At 39.5% G+C, this 19,233-nt stretch overlaps 1 protein-coding gene across 1 annotated transcript in view; it reads right to left on the bottom strand.

Moving 5' to 3' along the window:
* The window catches only part of HHLA2 (HHLA2 member of B7 family), a 165,975-nt gene that overhangs the window by 101,895 nt on the left and 44,847 nt on the right, over positions 1-19,233 (bottom strand). Inside the window, exons 4-5 of the mRNA XM_084801988.1 lie at positions 18,478-18,598; positions 1,778-1,857 (exon numbers count right to left, since the gene is read on the bottom strand). Of these exons, the coding sequence (XP_084658114.1) occupies positions 1,778-1,787 (10 nt within the window). The 5' untranslated portion in view covers positions 1,788-1,857; positions 18,478-18,598. The remainder of the gene's footprint in view (positions 1-1,777; positions 1,858-18,477; positions 18,599-19,233) is intronic.

Here is a 19,233-nt window from a genome sequence, read left to right as displayed (position 1 = left end):
GTTGGCACAAGCCTTTCTCATGACCCTTAAATGAGCCCAGTAACATAGTCTTGCTGGTCTTAAGAGATAAGACATATGTCTTCTTTAAGTGAAAATATGATAGTTCTAAAAAAGTCCAAACTGAACCAGACCCTGGTCTGCCTTTGAGCTAAAGGCCAACACCACCCATGGTGAGGCTGGTGTACACACTGCTCTCGTGGCTGCTATATTCTACTTTTGGGATTCTGGTCTTTCTTGGCCCCAGGAGTTGCATGAGATCCAACCTATTCTAAACCACATTGCCAGCCTGCCTCAAACTTTACACAACTTTGCTGGGAACTGTGCATTCGGGAGAGTGAAAAAAGTACCAGGTGAAGGTCACAAGAAGACTTTCAGCAAAAGAGAGATAAAGACCAGGGGCATCTAAAGCAGAATGGCAAAACCTAACAAGCTTTTCCTCAACATCATTATGTGCCACTTATTAAAAAGGGACTATAACACAAAACAAACCCAGCAAGACATTACAAGAGCCAAGTAAGTTTTTACAGCTATTAGCTTAAGACTTGAGGGTGTCTTTGTCCTTGGTATCTGTACCTAGAATCACTAACAGCAGGGGCTGGAGAGATGGCTCAGCAGCTAAGAGCACTGGCTACTTACTCTCCCAGAAGAGCGAGGTTTGCTTTCCAGCACTCACATGGCAGCTCACAACCATCTCTAACTCCCGTTCCTGGGGATCCTCTTTTGGCCTCCCCATGTACTGCATGCATGTAGCACAGAGACACACACACAGGCAAAACACCCATACACATAGAATAAAAGCAGATTAAACAGCAACCAACAGGGAATGTAAAAGGCATTCTTAAATTCATTTTTATGATTAAACATACCAGAACATGTTTCCAATCATCATAATAGATTTTCCTGTCTTCTTTTCTTGTAGCCTAGATAGTGTAAACTTTTTTTTCCCAAACAAATAAACTTTGCTAGTATGCTTCTGTGGGTTTGGTATCATCAGCATTGGCTTACAACACAGACATTCTTCAGAGTCTACACAAGCTACTGTGTTAGTCGGCTTTGTCACTGTGACTAAGTACCAGGCAAGACAACAGAATTTGGTCCTGACTCGGCCTGGTGGTTTTAGAGGCTACTGGCACTTGCTCTGCTTACTTTGAGGTTTGTGATAAACATCATGGCAAGAAGTGTGAGATGGAGCATAACTGCTTACCCGTGGCAGTAAAACACACACACACACACACACACACACACACACACACACACACACACACACACACACACACACAGAAACTTCTCCTTTAAAACAGCCCACCCTCCCAGCAACCTCACAGTCTGGCAATCAAGTCTTTCACATTATGAGACTCCAAAGGACATTCCAGACTTTAACAACTACTCAAATATTTTAAAATTACATCTTATCTCTTTTGCACTTGGTGATTAAAAAAAAAAGCTGGGAACTCTAAAGCAGCTTTGTCTCTTCTTATATGTTCAGATATATATGTGGAGAAGTGTATTAAATGAGATGTATTAAGTGAACAGCATGCAAACTTGACAGCTGGAGGTGACACTGGCAGAGATGTGTGCTTGGTGCCTCTAATTCCACTGGCTGATGTCCAAGCATCTTTGTATGCCAGGTGCAGATTTGAAAGCCAAGTTGCAAATAACATAATGGGAATCCTTTATCTATAACCAGTTTCATCTTTGAGCTAGATCCCCATGACTGCCCGGATACAGAAAAAAGTCATCCAATTCAATAATTATTTCCAGCCAACTTCAAAATCACCTAATTGCATTCCTGTTTAAGGATCCGGTTTGAAGAGCTTCTCTTCACTCTTTGAGTTTCTCAGAGATGATGTCACTCAGCTGTGGGGAAAAGGGGAAAAACATGTTTTCTGGTTGTCTCTGCATAGCCAGTGGGGACTAATGATAGGTATCTTAATGGGCATTCTATCATATGGAGTGAGTTTTGGCCACTACTGTCTGTTTCCTGCCTTGTAGTCTCCAGCTTTCTACTGTCCTATGGAGACCTGGCTGGATTAAACTATAGCTTGGATTTTGACTATATCTTGAAGGCCAATGTGTTAGTGATCAATCTGTAAAGTGGTTCTCCTATGAGGTGAGACCCAGTCAAAGGTCCTTAGAGACTCTGAGACCCCCAACCTGTCTCGTTCTTTTTTTTTGCTCCCTGGCCATGAGGTGAGCAGTTTTTCTCTGTCACATGCTCTTGACGTGGGTTGTACAACAGGCTGGAAACAATGGGGCAACTAAATCACAGCTAAGACTTTCCAAAAACGTTTCCTAAAATAAACTTTTTTCTTTCTGAATCGATTGTCTAGAGTATTATATCACAGCAAAAAAAAATCCCTAATATATCACAGATAGATTTTTCATGGCCAAAGATGATCTATAACCTGATTTTGTATGTTTAAAGAGCTGAAAATTAGAAGACGAAGAAGATAATGACAACAAAAATGAAGAAGAAGAAAAAGAAGAATATGAAGAAGAAGAAGAAGAAGAAGAACAAGAACAAGAACAAGAACAAGAAGAGAGAAAAGAAAGATGAGAGATGAGAGAGAGAGAGAGAGAGAGAGAGAGAGAGAGAGAGAGAGAGAGAGAGAGATTGAGAGAGAGCACATGTCTCCACTATCTGAAGAATTTTACATTTTGTCCCAGGAGGACACTTCCCTTTCACCCTGCCACTCCTCTTCACATTCAGTTCTGTGGACCTGGTGCTGTGATACCTGACAATTAGTGTTAGCCACCTGGATCATCAGAGAACTTGAGTCTTCTTGATGGCATGCTCATTACTATGTAGTTAGGGATGAATTAGGCCCTCTCTGTCTAACCCAGACTTCTTTACCATCTCCATCTGCCTTCTGGGCCCAAGAGAGCTGCGTTAGATCTGACTGCTTAATAAACTCTAGTCACGACACTGGCTCCAGTGGCCACCTGCTTTAAGGAAGAATTTACTGCCTATCATAATCCCTAGAGTGAAAGCACATCATCAATTTCCCTTATTCCTCACAGCCTGTACTCTAGCCCATTAATGTCAAGAGTTACTCATGAAATTTTCAAAAACAAAAATTTGTAAACGTCGACCTGTTGCAGTCTCATTGTAACTTCTTGAAAACCTCTGATTATGCAATTATACTTGGATAAAAGCTAGATATGATCAAGTTACCCATCCTTTAAACAAGTATGAAAGAATCTTCTGGAAAGAGGGCAAGTCGTATGAAGGATCTTCTCAGTTTGCTACAATTGTCTTCTATTGTATATCGGCTTTAAAAGCTATTGCTTTCAATCTTGATAGTCATTTAATAATAGTTTAATATGCTCCCTTTAGGCCATTGACCTAGAAATGCATGATTTTAAGAGCAAACCAATGAATAAACTCTTTCTAACTTAGACTGAGAGAAAAATACTATATTGCCCATTACCTATAGTGTTTATTACTTATCTGCTGCATTCGGCATCCATCCTGGGGAAAGAATGGCTGGATCATGCTCTAAATACATATTCAAAAATAGAGGTGAGATAACCAAAATTTCAAATTGTTTGTCAGTGGCCCAGTAGCTAGCTGACAAGACAATAAATCTTGGAGTATGGAAAAGTGATAATCCACATTGTAGAGTAGTGAAACTTTCCCTAAAATTGTCACTTATGACATAATGGATGTTATTAGATGATGAAGACGTTTGATAAGATGACATCTGCGGGGGAAGAGGTTGAAAAATAAAAATGTCACTTACCATTGGCTATATTTGCTAATGCACAAGAAATCAATAACACATTCATTGATTTGTCAAAGTGATAAGGAGAAGAGAGAACTCAAGGAATCTGGGAGTTGTAAGGTCAAGGAGTCACTGTTTATCTCTGACTGGTAAACAGTAAGGACAGAGGAGGAGGCTTCTTAGAATTTAGTGCCACAGCAGAACCAAATCAAGGAGTAAAAGAGGTAGAATGGTCAATTATTTCAGAACAGGGATCATTGTCAGGGAAAAGAAAGAATGCCCTAGAAACCCAAAATTCAAGCTGAGCACTTAGCTGAAGGCATCCCAATTTAAAAACTAATTGTGTACTTGTCTATTGGAATGGGATGGTGCTTGGATTCAAACAGATGGGAGCTCAGTTCCTGTAGTAGTGATGATCCAGAGAACCACAAGACTAGTTCAAGAACTGGTAGCTATTTGAAACTGAAAGTGACACTTGGTCCCTAAAACACAGCTTGAGAAAGCTTTCAACTGTATAAGGGAATATACTCTCCTCAGGTGTGGCCTAGGATGACAAGGAATAGAGAAGAAACTTCGCAGTGGTGGAGCAGAGGGCAGCGGAGCTGCTACCTCAGCGTTCAAGACCGCCTGCATTCCTTGTCGATAATAGTATTACAAAATGCACTGCCCTGTGTTCCACTCTTTTCCACCTGAGCAGCTTTGTACTGAAGTTGCTTCTTCCCCCTTGATGCTTCAAGGTATTCTGGGCATGTGAGCAGTTGCTAATTAGCCATGTTTGCTTATAACTCTGCAGACAATGATTATCATTCAGGGATGCAGGAACGTTGAGTTTGATCAACTGATTAGATTTGTCTTCTCGATGCTATATCTCAAGAAATGGCAACTGTTCCTCACTGTCCTGTATTAGCTTGCGCCATGAGGGTTAATGATAGTAGTGCTTTGTGTGTGTGACCACTTTCAAAAGAAATGGTAGGAGTTTGCTTCCTGGTCCTTTTAGAACTTGGCTAAAGCCTCATGACAGCTCTTGGCCAGAGAGTTGTGGGCAAAACCTATCATTTCCAGGCCAAGCATTTAATTTTTATAGTGGCCCCTTCAAAACCCTCTTTCCTTTGTCTCTACCAGTGCTTACATTAATAGCTTATCCATCAGTCCCTGAGTGGCCATGACAGGCAGAAACCCTGTGTTGATCCATAGTTGACATGCTCATTTCTCACTCAAGTGTGCAGCCAGTACGAAGCCATAAAAGTCTGAGGGATGTTTGCTACTGCTACATAGTCTAATCAATCTTGACTGATAAAAAGGGCAGATGAGGAGCATGGCGAAGAGAGGACTGAGCTCACTGAATTTACAAAATTATTGTCTTCTGATACATGGCTGGATAACAAAGACCTTTAATTTATTTTCTCTATGATACTTGCAGTAGGAGATATTGATAAGAGATTAGTATCTAAAATGTATAATAAAGAGACAGAAACTCTGCGGGGAAAATAAAACTGTACCAAGTATGTACTGACAGGCAATTTATGGGAAAAAACCCAAAGGCTAGCAAGAATAAAAAAATGATCCCCGAGCTCATTAATAATCAGAGAAATGTAAATTAGGAAAAGATATAACTTTACACCTATTAGCCTGGAAATGGAAAGCAAAATTAATTATTAAAGGTAGGTAAGAATGTGGCAAATGGGAATTCTTAACAATGGCCAATGGGAAAGATGACTGGCTCAGTATTCCCAGGGGACAATTTGTCAAAATAATAATCAAATTAAGAATTAAAGCTGTGTTTTGGTATAAAAGCTATGAAGCAGAGTGAACTAAACCATTTCTGTAAGTGAACCAATCTGTGCAGAGAAGTACATATTTTATAAAGATACATACAAAAAATTAAAATCAAATCAATGTCAGTAGAAGACAATAGTAGTACAGAAAAGAGGATCCGCGGAAATAATAAAAGCCTTACAACAATGAGCCACAGGCTGATGGACACTGCCATCTACCCTTCACAGCTCCCTGAAAAAAAGTAATGTGGTTTCTTTTCTCACCCTAATATCATAATTGTCATATAGCCAACTGAAAGAAATGCTAATAAATCCAAGATCCCTTAAGCATGTAAGTAAATAAACGTCAATGGCCACAGTGGAATAAGCCAATCTTTAAACCCTAGTCTACTGATTCATATTTAACAATTGCATCTGAGTGGAGGACTATGGGTTTTGTTTGAAGGATTTGCTGATTTCCGTGGTATAGATATTCATGTCCTGGCTGATTTTTAAATCATCAATCATTGAACTAACAGATGGCAGAGGTCTTAAAATTTCACGGTGGACCTTCATGAGCTTCTAGGAGTGTGTTCCCGCATGCTGCCTTTGAGGCTCCAGAGTCAGAGCACAAGATTGGCTGATTTAAACACAGATCGTGCAAGGGTGGCACATAAAACCAACACTTAGACATTTTCTGTATACAAGCTCTCAGAAAGCACTTTATTTCACTTGCATTGAATCTTTAATCTGAGCTAAGGGGACCTTCTTCCATCTTTCAAATTGAAACATTTAATTGTTGCACGTGTGTAAATCTCTTCAGTAAATGGAGGCCAAGCGACAGCTCCAGTTGAATCACAAATCCTGAGCCTCGGGTAGTATACTTGTCCCTAGAAGCAAGGAGCAAGACTAAACAGTTGAATGCTGCTACAGGTTGGACAGGAGGCCTTAAGCAAGGTGAGGAGACAGAATGCCTATACCTAGCACCTCACAATGCCTTGCATTTTTATGAAAACAAACAAACAAAAACATATCAGCAGTCCTCCCTACTGACCTATTCAACGCCACAGGCAGTCCCACCAGCTCTCCTCCAATGTCTAGTTTTTCTCCTTGTTGATTTGTGGCAGATTTTGTTTTCCAACAGTTTCTTCTAGTAAGTGGTTATTACGTAAGTAAACACTTCTGAGACCTTTTTACGAAGATTAGACATAGAATCAACAAGATAGCTTTTGGCATATAGTGCATGCTTACATAGCAGTTTCTTTTTTCTTGGTTTTCTCATCATAAGTAAGGTGATAATAACAGCAACAACAGCAAAGCCTCCGCCCCCCAAAAAAAGACCAATACAAGAGCTAGATTAATTTTTTACTTAGCTGCTATGTTCTTTGCTAATAATTGGCATACTCCTCAAGGACCTTTATCATACCACCCTTTATATTTTTTTATGATCTATCCTGCTGCCACCAGAAAGTTATCAGAGAATTGACACATACAGTGACTACAGACTCAACAGTAAAACTGCACAATACTCTACAGGAAAGAGCAGGAACATGGGTTTGAATAGTGGGATTATCAGCAAGTCAGACTTTGTGAATAACAGTGTGATCATCAGCAAATCGGGTTTTGTAAATTAAGGAACATGTTGGTAACCTAGGAGCATTGCCTATTTTGTGATGACCGGTGGTAAAGGCATGGAAAGTCAGGCATTTAGTCAGCAGGGAACTAAGCACTCCAAATATTCTAAGACATACAAGGAAGTCCCACTCATGAAATATTTCCATTAATGTTTTGGATTCTTTTTGTGTGTGTCCCAGGGTGTTAAATCCACTACTAAAATAAATCAATACTTTATTAAATAAAATACTGAAAATTTACATAAACTCAGACAAAAAGTCAATGTAAGTTAAGGGATTATTGCACAGAGAGAGGATTAAGGTGGATAAAGACAATATTTTTAAACTATTGGATAATTGACTTACTTTCTGGTTTCTGCCTACTCAATGTAGCATAGCACTTACAACTACGTATTAGTAAAAAGTGCAGATGTGCAATTACTGCACAAACTGCAGGCAGATTGCAAATGTGTCATGGATTTGGGACTCCTTTTAAGTGACTAGATGCCAAATATTATCAAATTAGAGGCACATATGGAAAGCTTACTTCATTTCACTACAAAAAAGTGTATTAAAATTTTATATCCTTAGCCATCTTACATTGCTTTTCTAGTACAAGAATAAAACTTTATGCTGTGAAAATAACAATAAAACTTTTTTTGGAGTTGCTTATTTTTCAGCAATGACTTCAACACTATATCTAATCATTTAGCACACAATTTTTTCTAAAGTGTCTTATTTTAATTCACTCTGTAGCCCTGATGGCTCACTGAAGAACGTGATCTTCTCTGAGTTGGTAGATAAGACTAAATGTATGCCCCAACAGGGCTAGAACTTGATTCAAAGGAAGGAAACGAGGCAGTTTGTCACTATCATAGCATGGAACCATATGCTACAGAATATAAGGAACTTTGACATCATATGCAGACTGATCTCATTTGTAAGAACCTTACATTCTCATTGTTCCCACATCAGCAACATTTAGTCTTACATCAGCTGGGGTAATGGCCTACCTTAGCACACAACAAAGTACTCTTTTCCTCATGCACAAAATGAACCCAAATATTCTAGTATTCCCTTATCCTGATTGTGAAGGCTGAAAGTTGTGTCTCTCTCAAAAATTCATGTCAAAACCTTAATTCTCAATGTGATGCACTGATCTGTGCCTTTGGGAAATAATTTATGATGAGAAGGTATAATCCTCATTAACAACTTCAATGGCCTCATAAGAGAGGTCATGTGAACACACAACAAGAAATTTTAATGTTTAATTTAAAAGGAATCTCTCAGTCTCAATCATAGTGACTATCATTCGGATATGGAAACTCAAGCTTTTGGGAATATGGGAAGTGAGCATTTCTTTGAGCCACACAGTGGTGACAGTAGGTTGAGGTACCATAGCTTCAACACCCTTGTCTTGCATGGAGTGGTGTTGGCTAGCCTCATCTTCTTACTTAAGATGAATATCTGTCCACGCTATTGTCTTTAATGTAAGTAGAACTGAATATGCTTACATTGGCAAGTTAAATTAATTATAATATTAAATTTTTCCTTAATGAAATAAAACACCATATTGCTATTTAAACTCAGATACATTATCAATGAACTTCATTTTGACATTACAAATATTTTTCATAAGGGAACACTGAGAACATGGGTTTGCATGGGTCTGACGTAAGAGTAGTCCTCATTCTGTAAGGCCAAAGTCTATAAGTAGCTGAAGAGAACTTTTTATTTTCCATTCTTCTTCTGAACTGCCAAAAAAAACCAAACCAAAACAAAATAACAAAAACATGGCTGTCTTTCAGTTGACTTTTAACAATTAAAATATAAGAGCTACACATCAATTATAATGGCAAAAAATTAACAATAGTAACTACTGCTGAAGATGTAGAAGAAAACAAACACTTGTTTGTTGGTGATGGGAATGCAGAAAAGTGCAGTCATTATGACATCTTCTTACAGAGCTAAATATAGTTTGTCCATGTAACTGAGCAATCATGCTTGCCGGTGCTTACCCAAATGATTTTGATATTTACGTTTACACACAGTGTACATGTTGGTGTCTATTGCAGCTTTATTCTCAGTTGCAAAAATGCTGAAGGAAGCCAAGCAATCCCTCAGTAGGCTGCTAGGTAAACCACCTGATCTGTGTGGACAGTTGACTGCTAATGAGAGATTAAAAGAAGAATTAAACTATCACACCACAGGAAGACATGAATGTATCTTATATGCACAGTAAACTGTAGAAGAAGCCAGCCTAAAAATCTACATAATGATGATGCAAGTTATAAGACACAAATGAAAGAGATCATAAGGCGAAGGCAGAAGGTTAAATGGGTGAAATATGGAACAGTTTTTTTTTTTCTAGACACCAATTCTGTGAATTGTGATTATAGGTACATATCATGACATTTGCAATATTCACAGATATTTATAGCACAAAAATGTATATACTAATAAAAACATTTACAATATCTAGTAGTCTCTGTATTTAATACAGACTGTGTAGAGGGCCTAAAATGTATATAGAACAACCTCATTGAAGAAAGTGTGTAGTAACTCAGGAAATGAGAGACTTCCTGATGCTAATGCTAAATAAATAAATGCCAGGATCCATTCTTGTTGATAAAGTCCTTTCTTACAACAGGAACCAGGTTCCATCATTGAGAATATGCAAGCAAACAAAGATAGAAGGCTAGAACCATTTGTGTAGTAATAGACCAGTACCAGAGTTGGAGATATCATTAGGTTAATATAGCTATATATGCTTGCATATGAAAGTATTAGTAGACACATGTGTGCAAAGGTTAGTGCATGGGTAGGTATAACACAGATCTCTTTGTTGCATTGACCGCAAGAACCTAGGAACAAAGTTATCTAGGAACCACGTCTCTGTTTCAAAACCACTTTAACAAATAACCAGAGTTCTTGTGAGAAATGACTGATTTTAGCATTGGGGCTGGAAATATCCAAGGTGTGATGACTTAGAAACAGTTACACTCTGCAAGAAAGTATTTCAGTCAATGATAGGTTGCATATTATGATATGCCATATTATTATAGTAGAGCTGCAATATCTCTTTTGGCCAACGATACCATCACATTGTATTACTCATGCTTTCAGTGAGGTTAGTGCAGAAAAGCCTAGTGTGCTGTGAGTTGTGTAAAAACAGAGCTCATGCAGTTGCATCTACTACAGAGTATCTGGTAATGATAGTAATAAACAACTATGCTATCAGGTTTTTGGTTTTTTATTTTGTTTTGGTTTGTTGTTGTTGTTGTTGTTGTTGTTGTTGTTGTTTTTGTATTTACTCTCTTATACTTTTAATCTTCAGGGTCTACTGCTCCTGTCTATAGAAAATGCTCACATAAGAACAGTCTCAGGCAAATCTGTTGGGAGACATTCCAGAAGGAGCTTTTTATCATAGGAGACGCTATTGGCATTTCCTTGTTATTGCTACAAAAGATTTTCCACCAGGACAAGACATGGAGGTAGCAAAAATGACATCAACGATCAATGGTCCTGACCTGGTGAAAGCCTAAGATAACACGTTTGATGTTAGCTTTAAAAAGTGTTCTGAAAAATAGCAATTAAATTTTGAACTAGAAACAAAAATTTTTTGTGAATAAGAAAATAACAAAGAATAATTTTTGCATACCTGTGAAATGATTTGTGTTTTAAACCACTATTATGAGTCAGAAAGCTGAAATATAAATATTTATAAAGCGAAAATATATAGTAAGGCAAAGCTAGTTTATTACTGAGGGAACATTTGTTTACATGTTGGTATAGCTTGAGTGTACAGTGCTTCTAAAGTCTACACAGATGTGCACAGTAATGCCCTAGGCTTTCATGTGCACCCATCACTCACCCACTGACTCATTCATAATGGTTTCCAGTTGTGGAAACTCCATTCTTCATAACTGCTCTGTACATATGTACTAGTTTTTAAAATCTCTCTACTATATACTTTCTCTGCTTTTTCTTTACCCAGATTAAAAAAATATATTTACCATCACCTGCAGTGCTCAGTGCAGTAGGAGGTTGTACAGACTTGTATCATAAGAGGGAAAGCTAACCTGGGCCATTCAGGTGTATCCCAGAAGCTGTACTGTGTAGGCTAATGTAATACATTTTCTGATATTTTCACAATGATGAAGTCTCCTAACAACACTTATTTCAAAATGTAATCCCATCATAACGAGGCATAATTTTATAAAATGTAAAATTGTAATGCCTTTAGTTAAGCAATCTAATTAAAATTCTTTGGTGTTACAGATAAACATTTTTTAGACTGGACACTGAAATTATGATACAGGAAAGGAAAATACTACGAATTCGGCTTTGTTAGAATGGAAAACCTTTGGTCAGTGAACATATACATTGAGAGACAGGAAAAAGCGTTTCTCTGTAGGTGCCTTATCTGGTGAAGGACTTGTGTCTGGAATATTACATTTCAACAATAAAAGCAATGAACACAATAGTGCAGTGGGCAAAACACACGAGGAGACATTTCATAGAGGAGGATATAAGACAATTTTGCATGAAAAGATGCTCAACATTATTGGTCATGTGAGCTCTCACTATGCACCAACCAGGATGACTACTGCAAAAACCAATGGAGTGGGGCTGGAGAGATGGCTCAGCCGTTATGAAAACTGACCGTTCTTCCAGAGGAACAAGGTTCAATTCCTAGCAACCACATGGCATCTCACAACATCTGTAACTCCAGTTCCAGGGCATCTGACATCCTCACAAGACAAGCATGCAGGCAAAACACCAATCAACACAAAATAAAAATAAATAGAAACCAGTGGCAACACCAATAGGGCAAGGGTGGAGCTCAGCTGAGTCACTTGTACCCTGCTGTCAGAGGTGTCTAAAAATGTTTTTTGCTGGTTTCTTTAAAAACAGAACATGGCAGCTATCACACAACTCAACAGTTACGCCTAAAATATTATCTCGGATGGCAGTATAGCGGCTTCATTAATCATAGCCCCAACCTGGAAACAACATAGGTAATCCTTTAGCGGGGGTGGTTAAACTGTAGTGCTTCCAAGCCACAGAATAATACAACTCAGCAATAAAAAGGAACCAACAACCGCTACACACAAACAGTATATACATGAGTGTCCAGGGAATATGCTTCGGTTTTAAGACCTAATCCCCAAAGGTTACACGCTGGGTGATTTTATTCAGGCAGCATCCCTCATTGATGACATCGTACGACTAAAACAACTCAGTGGTGGCCAGGGATTAAGAGGAAAAGGATACAGCTAGAAAAGGTCAAGCTGAAGTACTCCTGTGGGGACGGAGACAGTCTGTATCTTGACCGTATCAGTGTCAGCATCTTAGTGATGATCTTGTACCAGCTTGATATCGTGTTACCTGTGGGTGAAGAGATATTGAAGCCTTAGTATTTCTTACAAGTGCATGTGGATCTATACTAATCTCAAAATAATACAAAGTAAAAAAAAATCAATTTTGAAATAACTCGTTGAATGGCTAGAAAATGGAGACTCTTGTACGTATTACAATAATGTTGTTGGAGGCTGCTTCATGATTCGGAGTTTGGCTCACGGTGGGAAGATTCTGAACTTGTCACTGGGGGCGCTGGAGCACAGACAACCTATGACATACCAACCGTGCGGCCCTGGACAGTGTGAACCTAGTGTGTGTACTTAAGAACACTAAATATCTTGCAAGGTTAGCGTGAGAGCCTGCCTAAATTGGAATCCTAAAGAGCTGGGCACTTTAATTCCTGAGCGCTGTGCCTGACGTGCAACCAGACTCAAATGCCACCCGGAAGGGAGCCACAAGAATTGCTTACCAAGTAGCTGTCTGCTCTGTCCTTTTCATTAGTTTTGATAGTTGAGACAAACAGGTTTTAGAATAAAGTATATAAATAAAAGAGATATCTAACCAAGCAGACAGCCAAAGACAGAGATAAATGTATCTCTGCTAAAAATGAGCAAATACATTTTTTTAATACTTAAAGTACCATGTGGCTATAAGGTATTTAGAAAATAAAAGAGAGAGCACAAATACTACAATTGTCTAATAGTAGAACTACTGTTCACATGACAATTCACTTTGATATTATATTTTTAGGAAACTGGCACTGTGCTCTTTACATGATCTTGAACCCTCCTCTGTGATTGCTTGAGTGTTTTTCTTCGTCATTAAGTATCCCAAAGCATCTTTTCCAGTGTTGTCTAAGTAAGCACCATATACTCGGTGGAATATTTACTATGTACTATTGGACATGCTAGTTGGTTCCAATTATTTTTTTCTATTGTACAAACTAATGGAAAAATTCTATTTACATAAAGCTTTGCATTGACTTTGATGTAGCCATGTTTTATGCAAAGGAGTGTTGCAGGGAAGAGATGGACACTAAGTTCTTGACTTGCTTGATGAATCCTTCTGAAAAGAGTGAAAAGGGATTTTTTTTTTTAAAAAAGAGAAGCTTCTTTTTTTTTAAAAAAAAAAGCGTATTTTCTCCTTGAATTAGATTCACATTGGCTACAAATTAGTGCTTTTGGGAGAGAATAGAAACTCTGGGAAAAAGAAAAAAAATCTATTACAGGCAAGGAAAGAATGTCAAGAGCACTGTAAAAATGTGCCAGGTATTAAGGTTTATTTCAAAACGGTTAGAGCATTGCAATGCCAGTTCGTCTACTATGGTGACAGACAGTTTGGGACTGCTGGGAGACACAACTACACCTCGAGAGCTAAGGAAGAGAGCATAGAGCGGACTAAACAAACACTGCAAGCAGTTTCAGGGAACTAGCTATATCTAAAACCAATAAAGGGCTGCCTCGGGAAGTTAAAATTAGACTTGCAGAAAATAGCAATAAAGACAAGACAGATCCCATTGCTCGAAGAATAAGACGTTAAAAAAAAAAAGCCATCTAGTGTAAGAAGGCAGAGCCATTTAGTTCTGTTTTGAGTTCTTCTTCTTCATAAGGAAAAATTGTTTTACTGTAAGGTGGGAAGGACTGATGGAGCAAATGGTCGCTACGGGAGGAGAATTTACATTTCAGGGCATCACAAGATTGGGTAGCTAACGCGGCAAGCAGTATTCCTGAATGGGATAGCAGCTCTGATTTCTTATCCATAGCAGCAAAATGCTAGATAGAGGCAGTAACTTTGCTGGGAGCGATATAACTCCTAGCTACATGTCTAACTCCACTGTAGAAACTTTCAACATACATCTATATAGACTCCGTCTAAACAAGGTAAGTCATGACACCCTTAAGGGTTGATGGGAGGCGGCATCTTGCATAGCAATTAGCCAATAGCTGGTGGGTGACCCAAGATCACTTAGCCTGCCTGCTTCCGAAGGTGGATAAAGATGACAAAGAGGGACGCCAAAGGCTAGTTTAAGTACCTGAATGGCTTCTTTGTTAATTATAGTTCTACAGTTAAAAATCTGAGATGTGCTCCACACGCTCATGTTTTGAACGCTGGCTTCCGTGTTGGTAGCGCTGTTGTGGGCAATGCAGGACCCTGGAAAGGTAGGGCTTCCCTGGTGGAAGTAGATTACTAGAAGCAGGACTCTGAATTGAGGGCGGCTACTGCAGACTCTGATTCCAGACACTGTTCCCTGAATTATCAAAACGTGATGGGCTGCCACGGGCTCCGAGCACTGCCAGAGCTGTCTCACCTGTGTCCTTTCCCTGCCTTGATGAAATCTCACTAAAGCTGCGGCCAAAACTAAATCATCTCTCCCTGCACCGTGTGTCAGGTAGTTTTTGTTCACAGTCACATGATAGTGACTGAGATGTACACCAACACTGTTCCAGATACTATTGTTGACTAGAAGGTATCGGTAAATTCACGTACTTCTAATTATACGTGCATGGAATGACTGTTCTATCTTGAGTCAAATAAATAAAGGATTTCCCAAATTCTCAATCTTCTCTTTTTTTCTCATCAAAGTCACTTCCCCTCTCTTCATAGCTTAGAACCCGTTTCTAACCTAGATGTTTCTTTCTATTCAACAGGATCTTCCTGGGCTCATTTGGCTATTCACACTATTATTTTAAGGTGTTGACTCGGTAGCGTTTTACGCTAAAGCCTGCCTGAAGTGAGATGGAACATGCAAGCCTGACTACGAAAAGACAACAAACATGACACAGATATCATGTGACCCAGCAGTTCTCAAGAAAGAGAGGCCCAAGCTTAATCATCAGACTCTGTCCCATCCAAGGCAAACCTACTAGTTTATTAAGCCAAAAATAAAAGGCACAGATCGCTATGAAATTTTTTTCTAATTTCAATGCATCTTTCTCTTTAAAATTCTGCGCACTTCTTCAATTACTAAACAATGCCAATTGTCGCCAGAAAAATCAAAATTATAAGTAACTCATATCTACTGCTTTCCCACTAAGATGAAGATTTTTATCTTTACTGATAAGTTAAAGCTAAGTTTCCAATAAGGATTTCATTTGTGATATAGCCCCGTCCTGAGTTTTAGCAAGTCCCCGAGCCAATTTATTTTAAATGGTGGATTTTCTTATCTTCCCAACTAATTTTGCTTTCGAAAAACTGGCTTCACTCTGATACCTCTGAGTTCTCCAAACAATATTGCAAATTAGCCAGCTCTTCAAGTATAAATGACATGAAGATTAAACAAATTGAGGGCTGATGTGGTGCGCAGTCATAAGGTGCATTTTGGTTTGTTCTCATTCGTCTCCCTTTGTTTCTTCTGCTGTGTTGCACTTAGCTCCCATGCAGACAGGAATTAAATACTTTAATCTGTCTCATTATCTAATGCCCATTTATATTTTGGTAAGATTTCTAAAGGAATATATGACTAATACAAGGCTAACTACAATTAGTGTCCTTCAAGACACAGCACTATTGTTCCGTCCCTTTCTCATTCAGTGTTAATGCATTGCTCTAGAGTACACCAAGGAAGCTATCTTGAGCTACCTGTTGAAGGCCATTTAATTGCCTTTGGATAAGAACTAAACTCCCCAATTCCCAATTCGAAAAGGCCATTTCAGAAGGCAAATTTGGGTTTTATTAATTTGGAATTATATGTCAAGCTAGAGTTGAAATGTTAATCAACCACCTCAAAGGGGAGAAAAAGAATCCTGCAGCATCTTCCAGTGATTCATTTTGGAGTAATTCTTGCTTTTTCATCAACCTGTATTTAATACAGACGAGAGGAAAAAAGGAAAGTTAACTCTTACGGCACTCACTGAGTCATATCAACTTTTAATTTTATGGTCCTAAATTGTATACAATCATATGTAAATCAGTAGGCAGACCAGATGGTAGAATGCCTCTTAAACACCTCGGCAACAGACGAAGCAGAACATGCAAGAGAGAAACAAAAGTAAATGGAAGTATCAGCTGAAGAGTGTTAGCTATCATAAGTGTAAATCTAGGATGCAAACGGCAGAGAATTGTGAAGCAACAGAGGCCCTTTTCATCTGAAGAAATGTGTGCACACATACAAGCTGGCACTAAACAAGCAGGAGTCAGGGCGCCAACGCCTAGGACTGAAGGCTGAAAGTGCTCCACCAACGCAGCTAGAATATATCATTGTAAGGACTCACTGACTGGGGGGGGGTAATTTCTTAAGACTTGAGATTTAATACCCAAGCAAGGACCTTAGGATGGCTAACCTTACAGCTGGTGTAGCTCCTAGGAGCCTGGCCAGCACTCATCCGCATACAAATACCTAGGATTCCCTAGAAAAAAGTAGATGAAGAGGCCAAGCAAAGCTGTTATGTAGAGCAAATATATGATGGAAGGCTAGAAGACCTATCACATTGTGTTTCTCAAAAGGTCCCTGAGAGCACAGTCTTTAGAAAGACTGTCAAGAATCTTATAGGTCAGGGAGACTAAAATCTGTGATGCTCCCTCAACAGGCCAGAGACTATCAACCCAGAAGCAGCCACATAAAACTAGTGGGCATCCATGAAGATGACAAGGTTTTCAAGTAATACAGGCTCAATGTATTATCAGCATTTAGCCTGTGCGTTCCAGGTGGTTGCAATTATCACAATGACTGGCAGAGCTTTGACCCACAGGGAGCCGTAGAAATGGTTAACTCGGCATAGCTGTCTACAAAACAGACCGGCAGAAAACAAGCACGCTGCTTAAAACTACAGCCAGAAGACAAGAATGGATGGGAGGGTGCTGAGAGTGATTGCCTAACAGAGCCATCATCACCTGTTCAGTCCTCAGTCCAGGACACAGTTTTACACCTGTAACCCACTGACTACACAAAGAGATGGGACATAGAAGAAAAGACTGAGCAACCGTGGTGGTCCTGTCCCTACAAGCATGCATTCCCAGTTAGACAGTTAACAGGAGGAGTGATCCCGTCACCATGTTCTGAGACTAGGGAGAGCTCTCACAGTGGGTACAGCTGAATGGAAACCTCAGAAACAGTTCCCAAAAGCCAAACTAAAACCAATGCGTGGTCTCATGCAGGGATGTGGCAGAAATAAGTTAGTAGAAAGTGCATCTGCACTAAATAGTTGGAAGGTGCAAGTGGTGGTTCCTATGGGGTTCATGGCATCATTTAATGTGCTACTCCAGTCTCTTCGCGCAAAGCAAATTGGAAAGTCACCACAGACTATCAACCGAGAAGTATCGCGGATTGTAGCTGTTGTGCTTTGGGATGGTATAGTTGATAGAATGAATTAATGTGGCGTTGGATACACAGCAGGCAGCTGAGTGTCTAGGGAATGCGTCCTGACCAATCTCAAACAGAAAAAAAGAAAAATAAAAACAAACAAACCAGAGTTCATGTTCACATAGATGGACAACAAGATTCATTTAAGGCGTTTCCTCTGAGTGTTTTAAGTAGCCAGGCAGAGCACATACAGACAGAGCACAAAGGATTCTAAATCCCCCCAGGACGTCTTAGAGAACATCAAGTTGATCTATGATGTCCATCACATAAAGCTGATGGAATGGGAGCAAGAGGTCGCTGTTAGGCTGGAGGTGGTGCTGAGATGCATGCACAGCGGAGGGAGAGAGATCGCACAATGAAAATGTATAGCAGTCAAGACAGCATTGTGTTAGGATCCAGTGATGAGAAACATACTGGGACAATCCCCACCCAAGCAAAAGATCATTTTATTTCATTTTTGCATGAGTGTGTGTGGGGGGGGGGGGCATGTGTGTTAATGTGTTTGCCTCCACTGATCTCCATTTTGTTTACTGAGGCAAGGTCTCCTCCCTCCCTCCCCCTCCCCCTTTTCCTCTCCCTCTCCCTCTCCCTCTCCTCTCTCTCTCCCAACTTGAAGCTGACACGTTCTGCTGTTCTAGCTATCCAGCTTTCCCCAAGGGTGCCCTCTCTCTGCCTCTCATTGAGGGGACTACAGAAAACCTACGGAGCCCCCCCCCCATTACCTTGCTTTGATGTGTGTACAAGGGATTGGAACTCCACTTCCCCTGTTAGTAAGACAAGCACTTTTCCAGCTCTCCATCTCCCCAGCTTGTGTAAAAGACAAACTTCTGTATCTGGTATCTACTACAGGAAGAAAGAAATAAGACATTTGGAAAATCCCTTTTGCTTCTGGAGACAGCACATTCCAAACTTAGGTAAGTTAATTTGGTGGGCACACACGAGGTAAGTGAGGCTTCCAGCTCTAAATGAGGTCATTAGACTGCCTGGCACCGTACAGACTACTCTCTCCAACCTTCCTCCTTTTTATTCTTCTCTTGGCATTTGTCTTCTACCAGGGTCCGACTGCTGTCCTAGTCTTTGCCAATTTCCTTCCCATTTTCTATCTCAGGCACACAGCCTAATAAAATTCTTATGTGTCTAATCCCATTTTTGGCCTCTGCTTCTTAGAGGATCCAAGCTAGTGTAAATACTTTAGAGAAAAGTTACCTCAGAAATAAGGAATTCACTGCTCAATTTAAAAAAAAAAAAAGAGGCTGTAGGGAAAACAAAAGAGGGGAGCAGGAGTCAGAGAATGAAGAAAGGATGTTTATATAGATAAAGAAAGATGATGACAGAATATGTGTAGCAACTCTATCATGAAATCTTCTCCTGTCTCAAGTGGGGAAAAAAACTACACCCTTTGGTTTGAGCAAGTTAACCAGAGGCCCTGTCAGCATGATTTTAGTCATGTTGACTAATAGCCAGACAACACTGTAAGA

The sequence above is a fragment of the Acomys minous genome, assembly GCF_964271855.1.
Source record: "Acomys minous genome assembly, chromosome: 11".
NCBI lineage: Eukaryota > Metazoa > Chordata > Mammalia > Rodentia > Muridae > Acomys > Acomys minous.
Note: the sequence above shows the minus strand (reverse complement) of the source record. Positions and strands in the feature narration are given on the sequence as shown.